The 18,406-nt window shown below is 43.2% G+C and overlaps 1 protein-coding gene across 9 annotated transcripts in view; it reads left to right on the forward strand.

Annotated features, from left to right (window-relative positions):
* BCOR (BCL6 corepressor) overlaps positions 1 to 17,678 on the forward strand; it is a 235,085-nt gene extending 217,407 nt beyond the window's left edge. For all 9 annotated transcript variants that reach the window (XM_056558900.1, XM_056558902.1, XM_056558901.1 and 6 more), the window contains 9 exons: positions 2,128 to 2,397; positions 3,620 to 3,907; positions 4,122 to 4,441; positions 5,730 to 5,960; positions 10,535 to 10,701; positions 11,624 to 11,769; positions 14,426 to 14,503; positions 15,057 to 15,207; positions 16,485 to 17,678. In XM_056558900.1, the coding sequence (XP_056414875.1) occupies positions 2,128 to 2,397; positions 3,620 to 3,907; positions 4,122 to 4,441; positions 5,730 to 5,960; positions 10,535 to 10,701; positions 11,624 to 11,769; positions 14,426 to 14,503; positions 15,057 to 15,207; positions 16,485 to 16,776 (1,943 nt within the window). In that variant the 3' untranslated portion in view covers positions 16,777 to 17,678. The remainder of the gene's footprint in view (positions 1 to 2,127; positions 2,398 to 3,619; positions 3,908 to 4,121; positions 4,442 to 5,729; positions 5,961 to 10,534; positions 10,702 to 11,623; positions 11,770 to 14,425; positions 14,504 to 15,056; positions 15,208 to 16,484) is intronic.
* Positions 17,679 to 18,406: the final 728 nt, after the last annotated feature.

Raw genomic sequence — 18,406 nt, forward strand, 5'->3', positions numbered from 1 at the left:
ACTTTATTCTGCAGTCTTCTAAATTCCTTTCTCCACTATTGCAGTAGTTGGTGTAGCACATTATTCTAATTACATTGAGTTAATATTATGCTTCGCTCCTGCTGCGCTAATGGCACAAGTCCTCCAGCTGCCCAAACAGAGAAAAAAAAAAAAAGAATGAACCCGGGTCATTGTCCTTAAGTGGTTTCACATTCTTTTATCCAGTTTGGGGATCGGGGGCCCTTGTACGAGTGGCAGTGAAGCCGTCCTGGTTGCCCAGGAGACTAGTAAATGTTGCCATGGTGATTCGTCTGTGGAGTTGCTTTTCCGTACAAAGGAGAGGTTATGGGATGCATGTGCTGCGTGAGTCATATGATTGTTTTCAGATCAAATGATCTAAGCAACTGGCGTGCGAGCATCACATCTGTGCGAGTCACGTGAGCGCTCGCCGCTTCGAGATAATGAAGCAACAGACAAATCTGAGATCCTGAGATGCCAACGAATGACTTAGACGTGCAGAGGAGTTTGTGATCTCATTCCTGCATTCTGTCCAGCAGAACCGATTCCATCTTTGTGCTTCTCCTCCTTAAGCAAATTCTTTATATGGATTGACTTAGTCGGGGGGACTGGTGTGTTAAATGACCTGATCTGTCCACAGTCTTCATTAGGATAGTGTCAAAAAAGTATTCTGACTAATACTGCAGCATACCCATAGGCTTTTATAGACCAAGTACTGTGGATTACATTTGATCAGCTCTACACTAGCATATACGTTATATATATATTATAATATATATATATATAATATATATATATATATATATATGCGTGGGCTTGGTAGACAACACTTTTGTGTCCTACAGATAAAACATGCAGATGTAAACCAGACCCAATTGTAGTCACAAGTAGACTGTGTTCAATTGAAACTTAAAGGAGTACTCCGCCCCTAGACATCTTATCCCCCTATCCTAAAGGACAGGGGATAAGATTTCTGATCACAGAGGTCACTGATCACTGCAGCTGGGGATCCCCGAGATCTCCCTACTGCATCCGGTGTTCATTTAGAGCAGTGGTCTTAAACCTGCAGACCTCCAGATGTTGCAAAACTACAACTCCCAGCATGCCAGGACAGCCGTTGGCTGTCCTGGCATGCTGGGAGTTGTAGTTTTGCAACATCTTGAGGTCCGCAGGTTTAAGACCACTGGTTTAGAGCGTCGAGTGCAGCGCCAGAGGCTCAGTACCTCATCACTGTCACGCCCCGCGTGTGACATCACAGCCGCGCCTCCTCAATGCAAGTCTATGGGAGGGGGCGTGACGCCCTGCCCTAAGACTTTAATTGAGCCTCTGCCCCACATCGCCAGTCATCCGGCATGTAGCAAAGTTCGCTCCGTGCACTGGATGTCTGGGGTGCCACAGCCGAGATCGTGGAGGTCCCACCGCTGAGGGGGCATGGCCGTGATGTCAGGAGCGGGGCGTGGCTGTGACATCACAAGCCTCCGCCCCACATCACCAGTTATCCGGCATAGAGCAAAGTTCGCTCCGTGCACCGGATGTCTGGGGTGCCCAGTGGTGGGACCCCTGCGATCAGACATGTCATCCCCTTACTTTTGGATGGGGGGATAAGATGTCTAGGGGCGAAGTATCCCTTTAAAGGTGTAACCCTGCCAATGCATTTTGACATATACCACAGAGAGCTGAAATGTGATATCAATGGGGCCTTATGGTCTCTAAGGGTGTGAACGGAATCTCCGCTCGCTGAATTCAGCGAGCGGAGATTCAGACTGGCAGCCGGCGGCGGCGGGACCGCGCGGCACTGCGCCATCACCATTGACTGCTATGCAGTACTCGCGGACTTCCGCGCAAAGAATGAGCATGTTCTTTCTTTGCGCGGAACAATTTCAGCGACGGAATTGTCCGCCGCTGAAATTCCGCAGTGTAAACGGGTCTCGCGGAGTTCACACTCGCGGAATTCCACCTGGGGAATTCCATAGTGTGAACATACCTTTACTATGTGCAGAACATTGTCCTTGGTAAATAGGACAATACTACCTTTTGGTCAAACTAAAAATGTAAGTGATCTATGGTTGTCTTCTGAATACTGCATTGGGATATAGAGCACATTTTAACGCCTGTTCCTATGCCTTCCAGGGGATCTTAGGACCACTAGTGGAAACCTGACCGGCACTTCAAACCATATAGTAAAAGCAGCGGCTAGTGAAGATAGTCATACGGAGAAACTCCTTTCCTGTGATGCAGCAAACCTGAAACCAGAGCTGACAATAGACGCAAACCTACAAGGGCAGTGTGTGGGCTTAAAACGGAAAAAACCTTGTGAGCCTTTTCTCGGTGATCTTGACCAACATTCAACCTGTGAAGAAGCAGCACAGGAAGATGCAAGGGTGAAAAGGAAAAAGACCGGTAAGTAGACTTCCTCAGTGCCATAACAGAAGTTCATCCCTATAGTAATCTGCATGTAAAAAATGCAGAAGTTGGAGGCCCAGAGAGATTTCGTAACCTATATTTAATGCCTAACGGACATGGGATACCACTTCTCTATTTTCTTACCATGTTCTGTATTAGAACCGGTTGCCGTTGTTTAATATTTATTTTTGTTGACGGGCCCCAGGGACTTGATACTAAATACACATGTTAGAAGATGCGTTCCTTACCCTGAATAAAAACATACGATGATTTGGGAACAGCGTCACCTTTACACAATATACACTATACTGTTTCCGTATTGGTCTTTCTGTGCTTTTAAAGGCATTTGGAGCAGAATACGAATACAGTGGTCCCTCAAGTTACAATATTAATTGGTTCTGGGACGACCATTGTATGTTGAAACCATTGTAGGTTGAGACCAGAACTCTATGGAAACCTCGTAATTGGTTCTAAAGCCCCAAAATGTCATCCAAAAATAGGAAAAAGTGAGGATTAAAGAAAAATAAGTAGAAAACTAATATAGGTAAAGCAAATCCTTACATAGAAAAGTAAGACAGATCTGCTGGGAGCTGGAAATCACTGTCTATGTTGGGGTTTCCCAAGCAGGGAGCCTCCAGCTGTTGTAAAACTGCAACTCCCAGCATGCCCGGACAGCCAAAGGCTGTCCGGGCATGCTGGGAGTTGTAGTTTTGCAACAGCTGGGGGCACCCTGCTTGGGAAACACTGGTCTATGTAGGAGCTTCTATGTAGGACAGGAGCTTCTTCAGGGTCCTGTACAGTACACAAAATGTCCTAAAAAAGTAATGGAGTCGCCTTCACCTGGTGTCCAAAGGAGCAGCTAACCATGGGACAGCTAAAGCGTACAAAACATGTAATACCTCTCTGTACTTTAGGGGGCGCTACCAGACACCAGGCAGTGCATACGCTTCAGTAATACAGGGGTTTTACCAGTAAATGTCCATTTTGATTGGTCGGTTCTTCCAGCCATTGACACGTTTCACAGATCTAGATTGTCCGTATATTGTATGTTGAGTCTGGTTTCAACGTCCGGTGGTCCGGAAAAGACCATTGTATGTTGAAACTATTGTATGTTGAGGCCACTGTAAGTTGAGGGATCACTGTACTGTTTCCGTATTGGTCTTTCTGTGCTTTTTAAAGGCATATTGGAGCAGAATACTAATCTATGGATTTCTTTCAGATGACTGGCAAGAAAGGGACGTTCCAGAACTTTCTAAAAAATCCTTTGAAGAGTCCCACTGCAATGAGGTCACCAACCTGAAAGTCTGTATTGAACTCACTGGATTGCACCCCAAAAAACAAAGGCACTTGCAGCACTTAAGGGAGCTGGGACAGCTCGGCAGAAAGGAGGCTCCCGAATGTCGGGAGATCACAGACAGCGAAAACAAGCTGAGGAGTGTGGAGGAAAAGCCATTCAAAGCTAAACCTGAAATCAAAAGCACTAGTGACTTGGAGGAGCTTAGCGGAGGTACGGTGTGTCTTTTAGAGCACGCTCTTCTGAGATATTTATTTATGCCTTTGAAGGGACTGAATTGCTGTTTAATTATTAATGTAATGGGAATTGCGGGGTTAGGAAGGCTTGTTCTGTAAGAATCCATATGCATTTCTGTGCTCCAGCTGTGCAGCATTTAACGTCTTGAAATCTCTTTCCCTTCCCTTGTTCTCGCTTCTTCCATTTTCAGACATCCCCGTGTCTACGCACACGAAAGGCTTTCCACTTGGCTGCCCAAGTAGCAAACGGCAGAGTCAGACAAACCTTTCCCCAGCCTTTAGGTTAGCAGCCAAGCAGCAGAAGATTAGAGAGGGCCGTAAGGCTTATGTACAATGTACAGATGAAGAGGGGAGTCTCCAAGTCGCGTCATTGCCTGAGGATTACACCGAGTATGAGAAGCCCTCTGGAAAACGGCAATTCAAGACAAAGCACCTGACTCCACTGGAGAGAAAGAGAAAAAGACTTCTAGCCGGGGATGACATCATGGATAATGGAAGCTCTGACGAAAAGGTGCTTTGCTTGTTTGTCTCCTTGTTTTAGGTTTTAAACTACTGGCATATATAGGAGTTACGTGACAATAGAAATGTGACATTCTGTAAAGCTGTGTAGACCAGATGCGAACTGCGTTTAAAAGTCAGTGTGGTTTTTCAATGTGACCTCAGCTGCAAATAGTTGGCTGTGCGGTAAAGTGCTTTGTCACGGCAAAATGGCACAAACCTTGGCAAATGAAATCCTGGCAGCTGATGTCAAGTCAGTGTGGTTCACAGATATATGGCAGCCAATACGCTCTTCCTAATTCTGATCACGCTTGCACTTTTGTGTGTTGCCCTATCCATCCAGAGACTACTAGACAGGCGGCATGCTGGGTAATATGCACTATATTTGTATTTTCCTCCGCCTTTAATTGCCTGAAATACTATGCCCGGAGAATTATTCCGAAGAGCTCCGCAACATTTTTTTTTTTTTTTTGCGACAGGCAGCATTTCACAAGTGAAAGGATTAATAGCTGGTTCTGTGCTAACTACATTGGAGTGCATCAGAAAGGTCACCCTCTTATAGATTTCTAATATTTCCTGCTTCTCTGTAGACATCTTGAAGTCATTCATTGTGTTACATTATATTCTATCTACTGGGCGCCTGCCTTCATTTTCTTTCTCTGCGTGTTGCACCCTTGGTCATTTATTATACGTGTTTACTGCAGTGTCTATGTATAGAGAGGGGGTTTTTGGCAAAAGAGAAAGTTTCTACAGATTATATATCAATAACTTTACTAGAAGGGTGTGCTCGCTAGGAAGAGTAGATCATTCTCATGTAGTTTTGAGATCTGAAGCCTGTGTTACCAAGAATTGATGTGGATTTCGGACTTTAAAGGGGTACTCCGCCCCTAGACATCTTATCTCAGGGGATAAGATGTCAGATCGCGGGGGTCCCGTCGCTGGGGATCTCGGCTGCAGCACCCACCTGTTGCGGCTTCCGGAAACGCTGGAGGCTTTGGCTCCCGACCACGGTGACGTGAGATTGTGACGTCACGACTCCGCCCCTGTGTGACGTCACGCCCTGCGTGACGTCACACGGGGGGCGGAGTCGTGACGTCACAATCTCACGTCACCGTGGTCGTGAGGCGTTAGGATGAGAGCCTCCAGCGCTGCCAGAAGCCGAAACAGGTGGGACCCCTTCGATCTGACCTCTTATCCCCTATCCTTTCGATGGGGGATAAGATGTCTAGGGGCGGAGTACCCCTTTAAGTCCACCAGTCATGCCGTAACTTCCTCTGACATTGTGCTGTGCTTCTTTACAGGTCAGCCTAAAGGGCTTTAGGAAACGTATTGAGTTTTCTCCAGATAACTCTCCGATGAAAGTGCCGGATCAGATGATTCTATTGCACACGCCATCCCAGATGTCACCACTGCTCAACCATATTCAAGACATTACTCCAAGTCGCCCAATGCCACCCGAAGCCCGACGACTCATTGTGAACAAGAATGCGGGAGAAACTCTCTTGCAAAGAGCAGCACGGCTGGGATATGAAGTAAGTGCCTGTTGTAGTACCTACAGATTCTATAAATCTTATAAGCCTTTCTGACACCTTGCCCACTCGTGCACTATATGCCATGCAGCTTCCTAGGTTTTCTTCTTCTTCTTACTAGGGTATAATGCCAGTATTTATCTATTTTTTGTAATGGTACAATTCTAGAAGCACACGCTATTCCTATCACCTCTAGTACTCTCCATTTTAACTCTTGGAATGGTCAGAGTGGCAGATCTTACCTTTCCTTTGCTCAGGCAATAGGAGATAGACGGATCTGAATCTACTGTGCCCCTTGTGACACTTTTGTGTGTTTTTGTGCTTGCTAGGGGCAGAACAGCCATATAAGCTTTTGTGTCACTCTTAAAGGGGTATTCACGGCCGTGACCCCGTCTCGGAGGCAGCACCCAGCAAAGAATGCCGGGGGGCTGCAACAAGATCGCGGGGGTCCACAGCGGCGCGACCCCCTGCGATCATACATCTCATCCCCTTTCCGAAGGATAGAGGATGAGATGTGTAAACCCGGAATACCCCTTTAAATCATTTAAGGATTAGATGAGTGACAGGCGTGTAGGCAGGAAGATCAGAAAATGCTCTTCTTTAACGTAAGTCAAAGTGATATGTAGGATGTCTTTTTACATTTGTTGTTATAACCGATTCTGCACTTTCCCATCCTGAAACCTAATTGTGAAACCCTGTAGTGGTTTTGGTTTTCAGAGAAATGTGTCAGTTGTCTCCATTTTCTTCATTACCAAGAATACTCAAAGGGGTGCTTTCCAGACAGCGCTGACACTGTCACCATTCTGCTTTATTCACGTTCTTGTTCTCGGGTTAGAAGAAAGCAAAACTAGGTCTACATCCTCACCCCGCTATTTTTTTTTCTGATTTTACAGTAGCCTGTTTGATACCGCTAAATGCATTCTTCAGACATTTTCCATTGTGTATATTCAGTCTTTGCCAATTGAGCGGCGTTTCCTGGAATCAAGTGTGTTCTGTATAGAGGATAAAATAGATGAGGGCATTCATTAGAATCATCTGGATTGGTGCCTACATTTAATTTTTTTATTTTTGTCACGTTAGGCCGAGTTCACATTGGAATTGTTCAAATGTGTTGTCAAACTGTGCACAGAAAGGCACAGGCGCCGCTGACTTTAATGGCCCAAAAATAGTCACTACTTTTGGGTCATATCCTGAACTTGTATGTGTACTTACTGGGACTGCTCTATGGTGCGCTGCTTTTTTGAGCCCGAGTGAACACATGTACAGTGACCCCCCCCCCCCCCGACGTACGATGGTCCCGACATACGATAATTTCAACATTCGATGGCCTCTCAGAGGCAGCATCAACATACGATGCTTTTGTATGTCAGGGCCGATCACTTACCTGTCCTCGCGGCTCCGGCGCGTCCTCTTTAGGATCCCTGCATCGTCGGCGCTCTCCATCGTCGTCATCACGTCGCTGTGCGACGTGAGAGCGAGGATGCTGGGGAAGCAGAGGCCTTGCCGAAGCGTCGGGGACGCGACAGCGATGGACGGCGACATCCAGGGCAGCGGTGACGGTCCGGAGCGGCGGGGACACAATCTTTACTACCAGTGGTCTTCAACCTGCGGACCTCCAGATGTTGCAAAACTACAACTCCCAGCATGCCCGGACAGCCAGTGTTGTAGTTTTGCAACATCTGGAGGTCTGCAGGTTGTAGACCACTGTCCTATACTTTACATTGCACCGATCCCTCAACATACAATAGTTTCAACAAACGATGGTCCATTTGGAACGGATTACCATCGTATGTTGAGGGACCACTGTATACAGATGGGAAATTTCCTAAACGTAGTCACTAGTTGACTTTGTCCCGGCCTTTAAAGCTAATGAGACCTGTGTCTTTTTGCACAGTATACGTCAGCCTTCAATTTTGACGGGTTGATGGCGAAATGTGAACCCAACCTTTGCCGGAGGTGTCGTCATATTAGGTGATCGCAGTAGAGCCTGGTAATCAAAGGGACCCAATAGCTCCACAGTACTGTAAATGGCACATGATGGTTTGGGGACCATCCATATGGAATATTTTCCATGAAGCACTTGGCGCGACTGCTCCAACCAGTTTCACGAATAAACTCCTTACTTGTGTTATCCCATTGCTCCAGCAACAACTCGCGCCACCGGTGCGGTCAGGGCCTATGTCATGTTGGTAATCGACACTACAGGAAGACCTTTACCAAGTCATAATTCTAAACTCTTTCATCTATTTTGTTTTAGGTTAGTCCGGAAACAATAGACGATGTTTACATGCATTTTCTTAGCATTTTAGAAGTGTTATTTTATTTTTTTTTTGTTTCCATTATAATCCACTAATGGCTTCCGGAGCATTTTCACCAAGATTGCTGTGTGTGTGTGAACAGCGTAAGGAGCAGCTGCATTAATTCATCATGTTATTTTATAATGGCGATGGAAATATAAGCTATTATTTCATGGTTACTGGTCTTCTTCTGTGCCTCTGCCTTTCCAGCCAGACTGTAACATTATATAGTAGCTGGCGCCATTTAGAACAGGTTGTTGAGTTACTGAAGCAAGGCCTCCTGCGTGTCAGAAAAGCGATCTCTGCGCTGGTAGCCTGCAGTTGCCCGTACCTGATCCTGACACGTGACCCTAGGATATCTTTCCTTCCCTAGGACGAGCATCTCATTAGCTTGCCGCTTCTCGCTTTATTCTAATATGTACAGCGCCGACTAAACGAGAAAGCTTCATGCTGTATCCTAGCGACCGTCTTCTCGGGTCAGGCGCGCCCAGAGCACAGATTAGCGTACTCTCTCCCTGCTTGGTTTGAATCCGAATGAATAAAACGCTCTTGAGCTATTCTCTACCCCTCCCTCTGCCTGCTGACTAATAACAAGCTTGAACGCCAGGCAGTGAATCAACATGCGCGGCGTCTCTGAGCAGTCTCCTTAACCTTTATAGATCGGCAGAGCAGGTTTCCTGGATCCTACGTCTTCTGAGAAATGGCAATATGCTTTACGTGCAGCTTGGATGCTGCTTTGCCTTGCATGCAAATCATGCAGCTGCCACTGTGTTTTTTTTGTTGTTTTTTTCTTGCTTTCTCCTTGGTTTCTGCGAAATTTTTTTATTTTTAATTGGCAGAAAACAGTCGATATCTAAGTAGAATTGTGTTCATAAAGCAGTTATCTCTGTATATACAATTCACCACTGAATATATAGGTATAATGCAGTGTTTCCCAACCAGGGTGCCTCCAGCTGTTGCAAAACTACAACTCCCAGCATGCTGGGAGCTGTAGTTTTGCAACAGCTGGAGACACCCTGGTTGGGAAGCACTGGTATAAGGCCTGCTGACAGCAGTTTACAGAAGTCAAGGGATGTGCATATATACAGAAGGTATAAGGCCAATATACAAACACATATATATATTGGCGACTTGACAATGGTGGTGTGAGACCACAGAAACGTAGTCATTGTATCTATGGAATAAAGCTACAACTTTTTATTGGATACGCTGGTATGCTGCAGTCAACCTTTCTGCTATCTGCCTTATTGGACCCAGGACCGGGGCCCCTGCAACCGCTTGCACCCACCATCTGTACGTTACTACCATGGTGTGCTGCTCTCCTCTTCTAGTCGAAGCTTCACATCTATATATATATATATATATATGATAGATATATATATATGATAGATGTGACAGACTAGTTGTATGATTAATAATATGTATGAGAGCGCGCGTCTGAACAGTGGTCCCGGTTGCAGGGGGTTCCAGCTGTTGTAAATGTGAATAAGGTTAAAAAGTCTTGAAAGTCTTATTATCGGTGATCTGTATAGGTTAGGTATATCAGCTAAACACGTTTCGGTGGGACCCCTTCTTCAGTAGCAGTATATAGAGTATCCCATGTTAGTGAAGGGTTTATATAGTCCTTGTACTTTGATTGACAGTGGTTTTTGAGCTTGTTTGTAAACTACGGACTGGATTGTAAGTGAGAATGAAAATAAAAAGGTAGAACCTGGCTGCCCAAATCATGTGTTGGAGTCGGCAGGCCACCATACACATTAGACGGTTGGACGGCCCTGCCGATATCTTATGGCTTGGCCAACAATAATGTGCATTTCCAGCTTTAGTGTTCAGCTGGCTCAGCTTTTAATAGCCATAAATCCCTTAACTTTTGGTTTTTGCATTTTTACTCATCTTTCAATTATCTGAGGACATTAAGGATTATTGCATTGATTAAACTTGACATCATGCTGTAACCTTTCATATCGATACAAATTGCTATAATTTGCAGTCATCCAGGTCCTACCTAGTGCTTATAGCTTTGCATTAATTATGACTATATTAGCATTGTGTGAACTTTAGACAATGTCAACTGAATATTTAATGATTTCAGGTCCTGGGCATCGGGAGTAATGTCTACCTCCATTCACACAGCGCAGCTCCTGCTTTAAATGATTTTCTCTATTGTTTTGGGGCTGAATTGGCGGCTGCAATTTTTTTTATTAATGTGTATGTTAAAGGAAGGCTGCACTTTAGAAGCCATTTAATTATAGTGACCATCTCCAATCTCTTTTCCTGCAGGAAGTGGTTCTTTATTGCCTGGAAAGCAAATCCTGTGATGTTAACCACCGAGACAATGCAGGTTATTGTGCCCTACACGAGGCTTGTGCGAGAGGCTGGCTGACTATTGTTCGCCATCTTTTGGAGCACGGGGCAGATGTCAATTGCAGCGCACAGGATGGCACAAGGTGGGTAGCTGTTGGCAAGATTGCAGAAGGAGAAATTATTGCTACATTCTCGGATCCTTTAATGCATCAATTACTGTAATGTGGCCATGCTAAAAGTGCCATAAATCTAAGCAAGCGAAACATCGACTCAGTATGTGTTTGCTATTACAGCTCAGCCCCGTTGAATTAAAGGGGTATTCCAGTATTCCAGTTATATATATCAACTGGCTCCAGAAAGTTAAACAGATTTGTAAATTACTTCTATTAAAAAATCTTAATCCTTTCAGTACTTATGAGCTTCTGAAGTTAAGGTTGTTCTTTTCTGTCTAAGTGCTTCTTGATGACACGGATTTGCTTCTAAACTGGGCGTTTCCCGAGACAGGTGTCATCAGAGAGGATTTAGACAGAAAAGAACAACCTTAACTTCAGAAGCTGATAAGTACTGAAAGGGATAAGATTTTTTAAATGGAAGCAATTTACAAATCTGTTTAACTTTCTGGAGCCAGTTGAGATATATATATATATATATATATATATATATATATATGAGATATATATGATATATATATGATATATATATATATATATATATATATATATATATGATATATATATAGATATGATATAGATATGATATATATATGATATATATATGATATATATATATATATATATATATATGATATATATATATATATATGATATATATATATATATATATATATATATATGATATATAAAAAGTTTTTTTCCTGGATAACCCCTTTAATCAAGGCTGAGCTGCAGTACTGGATGCAGCCAATGGACCTTAATGGCGCTGTTTCTAAAAGGATGTAGCTATGTATTGTGTTTGTTTTTTTGAATCATTTCTATTGCACATCTTGCTAAATGAGAAATCTACTACAAGTATAATATGATCATCCTGTTTTTTGTCTTTTCTCAGGCCCATCCATGATGCCGTGGAGAACGATCACTTAGAAATTGTGCGTTTATTACTGTCCTATGGAGCCGATCCTACATTAGCAACATACTCTGGGAGAACAATTGCCAAAATGACACATAGCGAGTTGATGGAAACCTTCCTGACTGGTGAGTCTTATTCTATGACACTTTTTTTGGCTTTCATAGTCATTGTTCTATAAAGTATCTGTCTCCCTTGCATTTGCAGTATCTGTATAGTATTGGGGGGGGGATTTATTAAGATGTCTAAAATCGGCTGCTGCTGTACTCGCGCCATACCCCAGTTTTTTCAGACTGAAGACCGCTTTCTGCTGTGGTGAAATAACACATACAGTCTGAAAATGACTCGACCGGCGTAACTAGCTGACCCCGGTGGGCTCATTGGAATGAATGACCCCACTGCTGTATGCCCGAACTGGGGTGTACTTGCACCAGTATACAGTGGTCCCTCAACATACAATGGTAATCCGTTCCAAACGGACCATCGTTTGTTGAAACCATCGTATGTTGAGGGATCCGTGCAATGTAAAGTATAGGACAGTGGTCTACAACCTGTGGACCTCCAGATGTTGCACAACTACAACACCCAGCATGCCCGGACAGCCAACGGCTGTCCGGGCATGCTGGGTGTTGTAGTTTTGCAGCATCTGGAGGTCCGCAGGTTGAAGACCACTGGTATTGGTGGTTATACTCACGTGTCCTCGCTGCTCCGGACCGTCCATCGCTCGTCACCGGTGCCCTGGATGTCGCCTTCCATCGCTGTCGCCGCGTCCCCGACGCTCCGGCAAGGCCTCTGCTTCCCCGGCATCCTTGCTCTCCGTCGCCGCCATCACGTTGCTTCGCACGCCGCTCCTATTGGATGACGGGACGGCATGCGCAGCGACGTGATGACGACGATGAAGAGCGCCGACGATGCAGGGGATCCCGGAGAGGATGCGCCAGAACTCCGAGGACAGGTAAGTGATCGTCAGTGGACCACATAGGGCACCGTAAACTGCTATCCAGTGGCAGCTGAAGCAGTCTGCGCTGCCGGATAGCCGTTTATGCGATGGCCCCGACATACAAAAGCATCGTATGTTGATGCTGCCTCTGAGAGGCCATTGTATGTTGAAATGATCGTATGTCGGGGCCATCGTAGGTCGGGGGGTCACTGTAGTAAGATTCTCTTTGTTGACCATAGCAACAAATCACAGCTTGGCTTTAATTTCTCATATTTCTTTGATTATGAAAGATGAGCGCTGATTGGTTGCTACGGGCAACAAAGAGAATCTTATTAGAAGACCGTCCCAAATCTCCCCCCATATTTGTGCCTCGGAAACATAGTCATTTAGCTGTCAGAATGCCAAGAATGTGATGTATGTCCAGATTAGATCATTGTGTATAGTACGATCACGAAATAGCAGAATACTCTATGTAAGGCTGTGTAACTGGCACGACGCAGCTTTCATCCGCAGATTAGAATTGTCTGCATCCTCTTTTTTTCATTAACTCTTTGAGAAAAAACATGCAGTTTCCTTATCAAGGGCATTTTACCATTATAAGACAGCAGGGTACATTTTCTGGCAGCCTCGCTACGCAGATGTGATAGCTGTTTCCTCCTCCCCCCGCCACCCCCCTCCTACTGTACCGAAGACGGCTAAATTAGGCAGCGCGCGATCTTAGCTGTCACGTAATGAGAAATCCCAGCGACTGGATTGAAACCTGGTTTAACCCGCAGGTTTAATAGCTCCCGTGCTGCCATACCATGTCTGCACTGCCCCCGCTGTCAGGACTGCGACTGTTTAGACTGAATCACTTTAGATGCTGGTTTCTGAGATTCGTATTTGACAAAAAAAAGAAAGTGCTTCATATAGTCAAAACACATTTACAACCAGATTAATGTACAGATTATTAATGCTGCACATCTTTAGGGGAAACAGTGTCTATTTTGCGTTTTTTTTCTTATTGTGGAGGGTGTATGTATCTTTTTTTTTTTTTTTTTAAAGTCTAATTTTTTTTTTTTTTTTTTTTTTTTTTTTTTTTTCAAATCAAAAGGTTTATTGAAGTTTTTCATAAACTTTTACAAGCACGAAATGGGTAACAGTTCAAAAAGTAAGCAAGGGAGTGCCCTTTCACTCGGTAACTAATAACAGTCTAAACAGAGTGTCTATTGGTTAGTAGGAGGAAGTCACACAAAAATAAATTTCTAGTATTAGAGCAATCTCACTCCGTTCAGAGTGGCCTAAGGCCAAGCGGCTGGGAGGCGACTCCCGTATCATCATTGTCTATAAGAATGGATGTATCTTTTTTTTATCTTTTTGTTTTATTTTGTAATTAAAAGAAACATTATTCCATTGCTTCTGAAAAATGCATCAGAATAACACTGATTCTAGGCAAGAATAGCGCCATATTTAATATCCAATGCTGTGTGCACAGGGCCTGATTGACATGTTGGCTGCACAACTGTGTATAGAAGATCAGTCCTACTGAAACAAACAGTATAGTAGAAATCCAGTAGGGGTCATCACCTGTTCTCTCTCTGTTTTGTTGGCACATCTATAGGGGACGTTGCTTAGCTAATAGGGACAGAATGATCTATAGTACAGACAGAGAAAAGGAGGGTTATCTTCTCTAGAACGCCCATACAATTACAAGACAACATATGGTGCAGACATATTTAAAAAGGAAACCTTTCGATGGGAAATATGGAATAGAAACCTAAGTTGCATGACAATTGTATGTATGTGTATATAATAGCCCATTTCTATGCCTATCTAACTTTCCTTTCCCCTTCCCCCTCCTCTAGAATACTTAACAGATTTACAAGGTCGGAGTGTAGATGACCCTGGACTCTCCTGGGATTTCTATGGCAGTTCCGTCTGTGGTGAGAATCATTATTATGTCTTGTTAATTAGAAGACAAAAAAAATCCTTACAAGCAGATTATAAGATACGTAGCTGGAAATAAGTTGTGACTGATGGCAAGATCTACTGACAGGTGCTGGAACTTGTGTAATCTACAATTATTTCCTAGTGTCACATCAATTCCAGGAAGGCAAATTGTAGATCACAGGAAAGCTCAGACATGAGGCCTATGGACATGTAGTGATCACCCATGAATATCTGGATATATTAGGAACGGGAGGAAGTTGATATCGGGTGTAAACAGAACAATATCTGAATTTGACAGGTTTCTCATTGCCAAACGCTATGTGAAAATTGCTCCCTAGTCACAATCTATATATATATTATATTATATTTTAGTCTTGTCATTCAAACTTGACAAGTGATAGTCTATTAGTCACCGTAGGGACCTTTAGTGTCTGTAGAACTCATGATTTAAAGTCATTTACAGTAATTTATATTAGTCTTCAGATTTAACCCATTAGGAGAAGAGTTTTCATGTGGTATTTAATCTTAATATCGCTCTCCCCTCAGATTCAAAGGATGAAAATGGGTTTGACGTGTTGGCGAATCCACCGGGTCCGGATGATGATGATGAAGACGGATGTGTGGATGCTTTTGAGTTTGAGTTCTCAGAGATCCCTCTCCTACCTTGCTATAATGTCCAGGTGTCTCTCTCGCAGGGGTACGTTATCTTCATCATCTGTCCTAATCTGTCTCTAGATTGCAGAACAAAATTCCTTTATGGCTAGGTTTCATTGGTGTTTTTTCCTTTTTGGCATTTTTTTTTTTCCGTTTTTTTTTTGCCTCAGTGGCAGCATTGAGATGATGGTGTTTTTTGGGACAAAATATTGGCATTTCTCTCTATAGAAGTCTATAGTAGTAAGAAAAATCCAGGTCAGAGGGGTGTGTAGCCATACCCTTTTTTTTGGTCATGCAACATTTAATGCCAGTACTACAGCAAGTGTCCAGGAGGCGGGCTCTGCTGTCAGTTATAGGTAAGAGAAGATATAAAGAGCTGTGGACTCCTAAGGCAATGAGCCGCCTCCAGGGCACTTGCTGTATTTCAAGACCTACATGAAGATTACAAATGGTAGTATTATACAGTGATCCCTCAACTTACAATGGCCTCAACAGACAATAGTTTCAACATACAATCGTCTTTTCTGGACCATTGTAAGTTGAGACCAGACTCAACATACAATGCTACGTACAGTCCAGATCCGAAACATGTCAATGGCCGGAAGAACTAACCAATCAGAATGGGCAATTTACTGGTAAAAGCCCTGTATTACTGAAGCGTATGCACTGACTGATGTCTGGTAGCGCCCCCTACAGTACATGGAGGTATTACATGTTCTGTACACTCTACCTGTACCAGGGTTACCTGCTCCTTTGGACACCAGGTGAGGGCCACTCCATGTTACTTTTTTAGGACATTACGTGTTCTGTACAGGACCCTGAAGACGCTCCTGTCCTCTACATAGACCAGTGTTTCCCAAGCAGGGTGCCCCCAGCTGTTGCAAAACTACAACTCCCAGCATGCCCGGACAGCCTTTGGCTGTCCGGGCATGCTGGGAGTTGTAGTTTTGCAACAGCTGGAGGCTCCCTGCTTGGAAAACACTGAAATAGACAGTGATTACAGCTCCCAGCAGATCTTTCCTACTTTTATATGTAAGGATTTGCTTTATCTATTTTAATTATCTACTTATTTTTCTTTAACTCTCACTTTTTCCTATTTTTGGATGACATTTTGGGGCTTTAGAACCAATTACCAGGTTTCCATAGTGTTCTGGTCTCAACCTACAATGGTTTCAACATACAATGGTCGTCCCGGAACCAATTAATATTGTAACTTGAGGGACCACTGTAGTAGTGTATATTGCTTTGTACACAGTGGTCGTACAGTCGGTTTAAATATATATATATATATATATATTTTTTTTTTTTTTTCCATTTTAGGCCCAGGAATTGGTTGCTTCTGTCTGACGTCACCAAGCAGCTAAAGGTTTCCTCCCAGTCTTTCCGCAGCGAGCATCCTCACCTCGAAATAGTCAGTATTACAGAAGCCGAATTCTACAAGCAAGTATCCCTCAGCCAGCTCTTTTCTGCACCCGAAGCCCTTGAACAATTCAGTCCAGACAGCAAAGAAATGCTTGAGCTTGTGGAATTTACAAGTGAACTGCAAACATTACTTGGTTCCTCCATTGAGTGGTTGGACCCTGAAGGAGACCCTTCTTATGCCAGTTGTTAAAAAGCCAAGTCCTTACCCAATTCTGTAAAATAATTTCTATTTTGTGAATATGTGATATAGAGAGAACACTATTCTATAAATACTGATGTAAAAATATATATAATATCTATAAATATACATATAAATATATATATATATATCCATATATGAGAAATTTTTTTTTTCTCTCTCCCCCTCCCCCCCCCCCCCAGAAAACTGAAATAGATTTATAAGGTCCTGAAAAGTTCAGTGCACATTTGCTTTGGGAGATGTAATCATTTCTTTTTTTTTATTGTAACACTTTATTTTATTATATATTTTTCGTAATTAAGACTGACTTTTTTGCAAAGCACTGAAGGCACGAGAAATACTTTATAATTTTACCAAGTTATGGACAAAAAGAAGTGGCACTTCATGACCTTTTTATGTTTACAGAAATTACCAGTTTTTTTGGTAACTGTTGGATATGATCCAAATTTTGTAATATATAGTGAAAATTCTGCACATATAAATAAATATCCATAGAAAGCTGTTTGAAGTTTTGTAATCTAATTTAAAATCCGAAATGTTAGTTTTCACACTTAAATTGAGTGTGTGCATATGCGTGTATGTGTATATATATATATAATATATATCATGTGTGTGCACACGCTTGTATACATGTATAAATATATACATACATCCAGACATTTTATGCTCTAATTTAAAGACAGACTTTGAGCTATTTTTTTCGCTTGTAAAATATGGAAGCTGTAAAATAAAGTGTTGCAGTCCAGATAAATTGTATATAAACTCGAATTTCCTGAGATGTGTGTGCAATGTTTTCAGATGTGTTTAAACTTTGTAAGTAAACCACCTGCCTTTGTATTTATATTTTACAAGATTTTTTCTTAAAAAGGCAATAAAACTGTTCAGTAAATGGATATTGTGAACTTGTGTTTCTCACTTTAAGGGAGTTAAAGCTGACGCGCTACTTCAGGAGGATTGATTTAGATTTCCTTGGATTTGTGGTTGGCAACATTTTGAACAAAGAATCATGGGCAAAATGTAACCTTTTTCCTGCAGCAATTTTTGGCGACGCTATTATTATTATTTTTTTTTTTACCTCTCACCTTTACTTCTCCCTCTAAGAGCCATTACATTTTTTTCATTGACAGAACCGAATAAAGGTTTATATTTTTGTTGTATTTTTAATGGCATACTTCATTTTGTCATGTTTTGTGAAACGAAAAACTTGTGGCGTTACATGGCGTCCTCCTGAGCTGTCACTAGTGACGTTGCCTTGACGACGACGCACAGGGCCGGTCATGCGCAGGGACGTCTGCTGCGTATGAACGTCCCTGTGCGTCGTCGTCAAGGCAACGTCACTAGTCCAGGGCCGGCCTGGTACGACTAACCCTCCCCACCGGACGGTCCCTGAAGCATAGATGGCCCGGACCAGCTCACCCTTCCTTTCCACCGAGGGGAGGTGAGTAGAAAACTAAAGGGGGGGTCTGGATGATGACAAAGGCTGCAGTGGTCTTCAACCCGCGGACCTCCAGATGTTTCAAAACTGCAACTCCCATCTGGAGGTCCGCAGGTTGAAGACCACTGAGAAGGGATTGACAGACGGAGAGTTTACTCGAGTATAAGCCGAGGGGGGGGGCGTTTT

The sequence above is a fragment of the Hyla sarda genome, chromosome 2 (assembly GCF_029499605.1).
Source record: "Hyla sarda isolate aHylSar1 chromosome 2, aHylSar1.hap1, whole genome shotgun sequence".
Classification (NCBI taxonomy): domain Eukaryota; kingdom Metazoa; phylum Chordata; class Amphibia; order Anura; family Hylidae; genus Hyla; species Hyla sarda.